Source organism: Momordica charantia, assembly GCF_013281855.1.
Source record: "Momordica charantia cultivar OHB3-1 chromosome 6 unlocalized genomic scaffold, Mcharantia_2.0 BLBB01000006.1, whole genome shotgun sequence".
Taxonomy (NCBI): Eukaryota; Viridiplantae; Streptophyta; class Magnoliopsida; order Cucurbitales; family Cucurbitaceae; genus Momordica; species Momordica charantia.
In genome coordinates this window covers 12,667,928-12,677,585 of record NW_028275164.1, presented here as the reverse complement: position 1 = coordinate 12,677,585, position 9,658 = coordinate 12,667,928, and the positions used below count along the sequence as shown (strand labels likewise).

The following is a 9,658-nucleotide window of genomic DNA, read 5'->3' as shown; positions in this document are numbered from 1 at the left end:
AATCTCAAGGACAGTGTCGGACGGCACGGGTGTGCCGGCATTGCGCCTCGTCCCATGGGCTGGAGGTTGCACATAGGGGCCGTTATGCAGTACGGTATGCCCGAACGACAAGGCACGGTTGCGGGAGTCGACGTGCCACGATTATGTCCGGATGGATGGATGTCCGAAAGGTCCCGATCATAAATACAAGTCTCGGGGCCAAGTCCAACGGCAAGCCCGATGACATCCCAATGCTCGGGGTGGCATCCTACAGTACCGGTGGGCATCCGGTAAGTGAGAAAAAGCTAGTCTTGGCCCGGTAAGCGGCAAGACTCATCCCGGTTGCCAAGTTTAGTCATTCCTTGTCCGGATCTCGGCAGGAATCATCCCGGCAGTACCCGGTAAGGCCGTTTAGCCCGTTATTGACTAGTTTCTCGGCAGAAATGGTCCTAGAGGCGTCCGATGGGTCCGATAAGCTAGTTTTGACATAGTTAAGCCACAGGAATCTCCCGGTTGTACCCGGTTGGCGTTTTAAGCTCGTTCTGACCCCGTTATAGGTCAGAACTCATCCCGGTAAGGTCCTGGCTCATAGTAGAAGCAGGACGGTTGAGTGGTCGAGAGCCAAGATGGTGGGAAAAGCGAAATGAGGCTGAGTCGAGGAAGAAAGATCCTCGTCTAAAGTCCGACGAAGCCACAAAGGGCGCGAAGAGTAGATTGGGGCTAGAGTTCCTCGTAAGGCTGGCCATGGTCGAGCGTAGATCATGGCGCCGCGCGGTTGAAAAATGTACGACCGTGACACTGAGCTGACGTGATCTCCATTAACTCAGGCTGGTCGACGTATGATTCAGCAAGTATTTCAACTGGAACCGTTCTTGGTAGATCGGTCTCGTATGCCGAGGCCAGGCGAGCCAGTGCGTCGGCGTTGGAGTTTTCGGACCTCGGCACCTGTCGAATCACATAGTCCTCAAATTGGGCGAGGAGCCCTCGGGCTTTGGCCAGATACCTCTTCATACGAGCTTCCTTTACTTGGTATTCCTCGGTAACCTGATTGACAATCAGCTGGGAGTCGCTGAGAATCAAAAGTCGTCTCACGCCCATCCCTCTGGCGACCTTTAGTCCATTTATCAACGCCTCATACTCGACTTCGTTGTTGGAAGCTCGGAAGCTAAACCGGAATGTGTACTCAAACTGAAGGCCACCGGGGCCGAGGAGCAGCATGCCTGCGCCACAACCTCTCTCATTAGACGAACCATCAACATAGAGTGTCCACTGGTCACGGACATCGCCCTCTGGCCTGGGTGGGGTAAGCTCGGCAACAAAGTTTGCGGCTACCTGACCTTTCAACGCTGTTCTCAGCTCGAAGGCGACGTCGTGCTCACTGAGCTCTAGTGCCCACTTCATCAGGCGACCCGACGTTTCGGGCTTGTAGAAAATCTGCCTCAAGGGGAAGTTTGTCGGACGATTATTTTGTGTGGTTGGAAGTATGGTCGTAGGCGTCGCGCCGAGGTTACCAAGGCTAGGGCCAGCTTCTCAACACAGGGGTAACGTGCCTCGACCTCGGTCAATGATTTGCTCGTGTAGTAAATAGGGCTCTGCCGCCCTTTCGCCTCTCTGACAAGTACTGAGCTCACTGCATTCTCCGACACTGCTAGGTACAGGTAGAGTACATCGCCAGGCAGCAGCTTTGACAATAAGGGAGCCGAGCTGAGGTATTGCTTCAATTGCCGAAGCGCAACTTCGCAATCGTCGGTCCATTCGAACCGACCCTTTTTCCTTAGTATTTGGAAGAAAGGGTGGCACTTGTGCGTGGAATGAGACACAAAGCGATTCAAGGCTGCCAGTCGGCCGTTCAACCTCTGCAGCTGTTTAACATTCCTCGATGCTTCCATCTCGAGGACTGCCCTTATCTTGTCCGGATTTGCTTCAATTCCGCGTTCGTGGACCATGAACCCGAGGAACTTCCCCGACAAGACCCCAAAGGCACACTTGCTCGGGTTGAGTTTCATCTGATACTTTCGAAGCACGCCGAAGACCTCTGCTAGGTCGGCTAAATGGGAGCTCGTCTGCTTACTTTTCACCAACATGTCGTCTACATACACCTCCATGTTGCGTCCGATCTGCTTGGCGAACATCATGTTGACCATCCGCTGGTAGGTCGCCCCGGCATTCTTCAGACCGAATGGCATGACATTGTAGCAATACAACCCTTGGTCGGTAACAAAGGCGGTATGTTCTTTGGTCGGGCACATGCATCCGAATCTGATTGTACCCGGAGTAGGCATCCATGAAGGAGAGAAGTTCATGCCCTGCCGTTGCGTCGACGAGCTGATCTATCCGAGGCAGGGGAAAACTGTCTTTCGGACATGCCTTATTGAGGCTCGTGAAGTCAATACAGACGCGCCACTTGCCGTTGGACTTTTTAACTAAAACTACATTAGATAGCCACGCGGGGTAATGAACTTCTCTTATGAATTTAGCTCGTAGCAACTGCTCGACTTCTTTACAAATTACATTGCTTCGCTCGGCGTCGACAGGCCGACGCTTTTGTCTCACAGGCCTATAGCTAGGATCTACATTAAGTCTATGCACCATTATACTTGGGTCTATGCCCGGCATGTCGTCATGAGACCATGCGAACACATCAGCATTTGCTTTTAGAAAACCGACAAGCTCCTCTCTCACCTCGGCCCCCAGTCTGCTGCCGATGCTGACCTGCCTTTCTGGCCCCAACAGGGGGACAAGTTCTAGTTCTTCAGCTGGGGTGCCACGACTCGGCTTAGGTTCGTCGGCACACGGCTTGGGCGCGCTCGTGACCACCGCACAAGTGGTTGTTTCCTTCATCGCAGCAGCGTAGCATTCTCTGGACGTCTTCTGCTCACCCCGGACTGTCGCAACTCCGGCCGAGGTGGGATACTTCAAGACCTGGTGGTAAGTAGACGGGACTGCCCTGAGATCATGAATCAAGGGCCGACCAATTATGGTGTTGTACGCGGAGCTTCGATGTATCGCAACAAATTCTACGACTTTAGTTATTTGTTGATCTCCCTCGCTGATGGTAACAGGGAGCGAGACACATCCTTCCGCGCTCACCGACTCCCCTGCAAAGCCGACCAACGACGTCGGGCTGAGCTTTAAGTGCTTCTTCTCCCACCCTAAGGCCGTGTAGGTCGAGAACGATAAGATGTTGGCCGTCGCTCCACCGTCGATAAGAACTCTTCTCACCTTCACGTGATCTATGAGCGGGGCGATTACTATGGCGTCATTATGGGGCATGTGCACTCCTTCGCCGTCTTGGTCGTCGAATAAGATCGGCATCACAGGCTCCTTGGGGTACGAGGTACAGACCTCGTGTGCTGCTTCCCAAGCCAGAGCTTTTCTCTTCTACCCCGACTGTCCCCCACTCAGGCCTCCATGGATGGTATTTATAACGGCGGGACGATCTTCCTTCCGTCTCGGTGGGGGCGATTTCTCTCGTTTGTCCTCCTGAACCGACCCCTCTGGCTCGGCCCTTTCACGCCTGCCGACGTATTTTTTCAGGTAACCCCTCCGGATCAGATCCTCGACCTGCTCCTTCAAGTGGAAACAGCGTGAGGTGTCGTGGCCATGATCCTTGTGGAATCGGCAGTAGAGCTGCTTGTCTCGTTTCCCTGGAGGTCGGCGGAGCTTTTCTGGGGCTGCGAAGAGCGCCTCCAGGTCGGTGTCTTCGGCCGCTGCGTAGATCTCCACAATTGAGGCATTCGACGGAGTGAACTTGTCGAACTTCGGCCCTCGACGGTCTGAAGGGGCTTTCTCGTCTCGACGACCTCTATTCTTACTGTCGTCGGCCTGCCGAGACGAGCACCAACCATCGCTGCGCGGCTTCTTGGGAGGAAGGGACCTTTGGTCTCGATCTTTACCACAGTTGCTCCGCCGAGCTCCATTGCCCTTCAACAATTCCAAGCCGTCGATGTACTGGCGAGCTCTAGCGAGCATCTCATTCAGGGAGGTCGACGGTCGACTTCCGAACTCTATCGTCAGGTTCCTATCGTTCAGACCCGTGGTGAAGTACTTCATGGCGATGTCATCAGTGCAACTTACCACTTTGACATGCTCGTCCATGAACCGAGCGATGTACTCCGTCAAGGATTCATTGTCCCGTTGCTTCACTGTTCCGAGGTGAGAGGGTGGCAACTTCAGCAACTGCCGAGCTGAGAACTGGTTGATGAACAACCTTCTCAGCTGTTGATAACTGTCGATAGATCGTGGCTTCAACTGTCGGTACCACAATCTTGCTGAGCCTTCCAAGGCTATTTGAAATGCTCGGCACTTCATGGCGTCGCTCGCGGCCAGGAAATCCATCTTCCCCTCGAACACCTCTATGTAGGAGATCGGATCTCCAGACCCGTCGTAACAACTCATGACCGGAGCCTTGAACCTCGGTGGAATAGGTGCGTCCAGGATCGCTTGGGAGAAAGGCGGTTCCTCTTACTCGGCCACGCGATGCGGGTCTACAGGCTCGCACCGCCGCTTAAGATCTTCTATCTCCTTTTGAAACTGATCCCGGAGGAGGTCTACTTCAGACCGAAACGAATGGTCAGCGTGGGAGGACCTCTCTTGAACGTCGACCACTGGGCTTTCCTCCTCATCGTCAACCAAATACTCCCGATCTTCGGGTGCCACTACTCGTCGCCTCGGCATCTCGGCACCTCGGCCCTGATGGGCGTTGGAGTTATCGAAAGATGCCAAGGGAGTCCAGATTGGTCGGATCCTCGGGCGCCGGCCCTCGACCCATCGTCCTGCCGAGGGTGGTCGCACACCTGTGCTCCCACGGCACTGCCTGTCCCCCCTGTTGTGGCTTTCGCGAGGGTGCTCCAGCTCGGGCCTCCCTGCGAGGTCGGAACTGATACTCCGTTCTTTGGGTCGGATGCATCGGTCCCTTTCCTCGGATCAGATCCCTAGAGACTGAAGAGCTGGACACCTCGCTGCCTCTCTCGACCGCCTCGAGCCTCGCCTTGACTTCCGTGAGCTCGGCGATCACGTTGGCTACCATGACGGGGTCCACGCCTGCCCCGACACTTGCCCCGAAGCGCGCACCTGTGTTTCCCCAACCGTGGAGGCGAGGTGCACGGGGCGGCAACCCGTTCCTCTGAGGTTGCAGTGGCGGGAACTGATCTGAGGCGAGGTGGAAGTCCCGGACTGCTACTGGATCGGATGTGGCAGGCCGACCTCCATTCTCTTTGACCACCCCCGCCTGGGGTCCTTGTTTGATGACGGGAGTCCCGACCACTTGAGAATACGTGAGTCGAGGATGGGCTCGGGAAGTGACAGCATCCCTTATCGAAGAGCGAATAGGCGAAAGTTGAGATCGTGACTGCTGGGAGCGGGTTTGGGCCATTGGCTCAGATTGCGAAAGGCGAGGCCGACTTCTAGATATGTCGTCCCCACAGACGGCGCCAGATGTTTGAGCCCTGAATGAATGATCTCGGACACGATTTAGATCGGTATGCTCAGGACGATCTATGGCCAACGGTCCCGCACCTTCCCCTAAACACTTCTTGAAACCTGTAAAACAAAGTTAGCACTCCGACGAGCAAGTTAGTTCTAGTCCGAGCTAACTTGCCGAGTCTACTTAGGATTGCGTACCTTGCATTTAAGGCAACGGTTTCTATTTATAGAAACTGGGCCCAACAGGGGTTCTGACAAACTCTAAAATCGCGGCGTGTTGTCGGGTACGGGAGGGACACTGTTACGGACTTTGTATTAGCTCAGCTCGGTACTATAGGTCCTACCCTGACTGCCGAGGAGCTGCTTTCTCCATTTCGCTCGCGTGTTTAACCAACTCACCTTTTCGATCATGACACATGGCAGGCCAGGATTCGCCTCTAACAGTGGGGAAGTCGGTTTCTTGTCGGTTTACGACATCGGGATCAACCAAAACTCGATCTCGTCCAAGCACCCATTTTAATAAATGGCCTTGACCAACTTCGTTTAAGAGGTTTTTAGTTGTTTTGTTAATTGTTAATATAAAATTAAATGTTAGTTTGGTTTTGAATTTAAATTTGTCTTTTTTTTTAATATTTTCAAGGTTTCCCTCTGTCATCGATATGCATTGTTTTAAGCTCTCACCTCTACAACTATCATTTTGTTGTCTCTCCTTCTTTTAAGCTACCTCTTTCCTTTGTAACAATAGATTGTGTATTAATCAAAATTTTATATGATGGTACTTGGGACAAAAAGAATGTCTATAACGATTTCAAAATCTCTCATATGTCAGTCCATAATGACTCTATGTGTTGTTAGCATAATAATTATTTTTAGTTATTTTACTAATTAATGTCATATGTTAAGTCAATATTGTCTAGTCTTTAGGAAACTAGTTGATGACTTTGTTAGTTGTGGAGTGCTATTTTTGTCTAATTTGGTTATGTATTTGCCTAAATAAATAGGTCATGTATTCTCAATTCAAAGCAGTGAAAATCATTCCTTCCTCACATATTTGTTGTCCCCTGTGGTTATTTTCTTTTCTTTTTAACAGTGGTATCAGAGCCAAGTTTGGGAAGAGTGTGAAAATTCTGAAAGGGAAACACAGGGAAAGGAAAACACAAGGAAGTGAGAGTAATAAGTGCAGTAGCATTAAGTTTTGTTTTGCTCATATTGTTTTTCTATTTTGCAGCATTAATGGCCTCGGAGAGAAACTTTGTGCAAGCAGCTATTCCTCGTTTTGATGGTCACTACGATCATTGGAGCATGTTGATGGAAAATTTCTTGCGGTCCAAAGAATACTGGCATGTTGTTGAAACGAGTGTTGCAACACCTGCAGGGAGAGATTCTCATAGACGCTCAACAGAAGGAGTTGGAGGGACTCAAGTTGAAAGACTTGAAGGCAAAAAATTATCTGTTTCAGGTCATTGATCGTTCTATCCTGGAGACTATTCTTTGCAAAGAATCATCCAAAGATATTTGGGAATCAATGAAGAAAAAGTATCAAGGCTCTTCCAGAACAAAGCGTGCACAACTTCAAGTCTTGAGAAATGAATTCGAGATGTTGCAAATGAAGGAAGGTGAATCTGTGACTAGCTATTTGGCCAACAAAATGCGGTTCCACGGTGAAAAGATGGAGGATGTTGTCATTGTTGAGAAGGTATTGAGATTTATGGCACCTAAGTTCAATTATGTTGTTTGTTCAATTGTAGAATCTAAAGATGTAGATACGCTCTCCCTTGATGAGCTACAAAGTTCGTTGTTGGTTCATGAACAAAACATGAATCGAGATTCAACAACAGAGGAAGAAGCGTTAAAGGCTTCTACCTCTACTTCTTCCTCCAATTTCAGAGGACGAGGACGAGGTCGAGGTTGGAGTAGAGGTACAGGCCGAAGCACAGGCAAAGGAAGAAGATATCAAAGCAACAACAATGGTGGTGCCAACCAATCTCAAGGCAGAGGTAGATGGTGTGATCAACAATTTGACAAGTCCGAGATCGAGTGTTTTCGATGTCATAAATTGGTCATTACCAGTCTGAATGTTACACCAAGCTATCCCACAACAGAGATAAGGAAGAGACTTCACATTTTGTTGAAAAAAATGAAGTCGAAACACTATTGATGGCCACTCAAGATAGCAAGGAACCAGAACCCGATAATTGGTACGTTGATACGGGTTGCAGCAACAACATGAGTGGGAGTAAGTCTTCTTTTTCTCATCTAAATGAAGATTTTCATTCCACGGTCAGTTTCGGTGATTTATCTATTGTAAAAGTAATAGGAAAAGGGGATATAAAGATAAAAACTAAAAATGGCTTTGTGGAAACGATCTCCAACTTCTTGTTTGTTCCTAGTTTAAACAGTAATTTGTTAAGTGTTGGTCAATTACTAGAAAAGGGTTATGTTATTACTCTTAAAGATGATTCTTGTGAAATTTATGATCCTATTAGAGGAGCTATTGCAGTAGTTCCTATGTCTGCAAATAGATTGTTTCCTTTGAAGATTGAAAGTACTCAACCTTGTTTAATGGCTGAAATTAAAGATCCCCTCATGGTTGTGGCATTTTCGCTATGGCCACTTGAGTTTCAGTGGTTTGATGACCTTGAAAAAGAAGAACATGGTCAGCGGTCTTCCTTAGATTATTTCACCTACTCAAGTATGTGAAGAATGTGTTGTTGGCAAACAACACCGTTCTAAATTTGAAAACGGGAAGTCTTGGAGAGCAAAACATGTTTTGGAGTTGGTGCATTCAGATATTTGTGAGCCAATAAACCCAATTTCAAATGGAGGTAAGAGATACATTATTACCTTCACTGATGATTTTTCTAGAAAAACTTGGGTCTATTTTTTATAGGAAAAATCAGAAGCTTATTCTACATTTAGAAGCTTCAAAGCCCATGTTGAAAATGAAGCAAGCAAAACCATAAAGACTCTTCGTACAGATCGTGGGGGCGACTATTGCTCAAAAGAATTCGAAATTTTTTGTGCAAAACATGGCATTCGAAGAGAGTTTACGGCACCCTACACACCACAACAAAATGGTGTGTCCGAGAGGAAAAATAGAACCATTATCAACATGGTTAGAAGCTTGTTGGCAAGAAGAGGAATCCCGAAGACTTTTTTGCCTGAAGCGGTAAATTGGAGTGTTCATATTATTAACAAAAGTCCAACTTTTGCTGTTAAAAATATGACACCAGAAGAAGCTTGGAGTGGAAGAAGACCTACTGTGGATCATTTTAGAATTTTTGGGTGCATCGCATCTGCTCATGTCACAAATCTAAGGAGGAAGAAGCTGGATGATAAGGTTGATAAATGCATCTTTCTCGGCGTAAGTGAAACATCTAAAGCATTTAAATTGTTTAATCCACTAACAAAAAAGATGGTGATTAGTAGGGACGTAGTTTTCGATGAAGAAAACATATGGGATTTGAATAGGCAGCAGCCTACCCAAGTTCTTACAGAAGATAATGATAACGAGGAGCAAATTTCAGCCCCTCTTATTGTTGAAAATGAAACTCCAACAATCGATGTAGTCTCACCAACAGTCACAGAAGTTAATAAAGAAGAAGCACAATCTCTGCGTCGTGTCAGAAGAAGACCTGCTTGGATGGAAGATTACGAGGTCACTGACATTCAAGATCACTCATTTTGCTTTGTTTTCAGATTGTGATCCTACAACCTTTGAGGATGCTATCAAAAAAGAAAAATGAAGAAAAGCTATGGATGAGGAGATTGATTCCATTGAGAGAAACAATACTTGGGAGTTATCTGATCTTCCAGAAGGTCAGAAAACGATTGGTGTTAAGTGGGTATTCAAAACGAAGTTGAAAGAAAATGGCGAGATTGACAAGCACAAGGCGCGTTTGGTGGCTAAAGGATACAAGCAGCAATATGGAGTCGACTATACAGAGGTTTTTTCTCCGGTTGCAAGACATAACACGATCAGATTGGTGGTAGCATTGGCAGCTCAAAATTTTTGGCCTATCTTCCAACTAGATGTCAAATCGGCATTCTTACATGGTTATCTGAAGGAAGATGTATTTATCGACCAACCCCCTGGTTATGTTGCAATTGGAAATGAGAATAAAGTTTTCAAATTAAAGAAAGCTCTTTACGGGCTAAAGCAAGCCCCTCGTGCATGGTATAGTCGCATTGAATCTTATTTTCTTAAAGTTGGATTTTCTAAATGCCCCTATGAGCATACACTTTTCATCAAGGT

The 9,658-nt window shown here is 47.9% G+C and overlaps 3 protein-coding genes across 3 annotated transcripts; 1 reads left to right on the top strand and 2 right to left on the bottom strand.

Annotated features, from left to right (window-relative positions):
* Positions 1-2,046: 2,046 nt before the first annotated feature.
* Positions 2,047-3,294, bottom strand: LOC148210698 (uncharacterized). Its single transcript, XM_088125157.1, has one exon. It carries the CDS (start codon positions 3,292-3,294, stop codon positions 2,047-2,049), a length of 1,248 nt encoding a protein of 415 aa, XP_087981283.1.
* Positions 3,295-3,360: 66 nt separating this feature from the next.
* Positions 3,361-4,377, bottom strand: LOC148210697 (uncharacterized). The gene has a single exon (XM_088125156.1). It carries the CDS (start codon positions 4,375-4,377, stop codon positions 3,361-3,363), a length of 1,017 nt encoding a protein of 338 aa, XP_087981282.1.
* A 2,368-nt stretch (positions 4,378-6,745) lies between these two features.
* Positions 6,746-8,103, top strand: LOC111025579 (uncharacterized). The gene is made up of 3 exons (XM_022303462.1): positions 6,746-7,193; positions 7,291-7,400; positions 7,474-8,103. Exons 1-3 carry the CDS (start codon positions 6,746-6,748, stop codon positions 8,101-8,103), a joined length of 1,188 nt encoding a protein of 395 aa, XP_022159154.1.
* Positions 8,104-9,658: the final 1,555 nt, after the last annotated feature.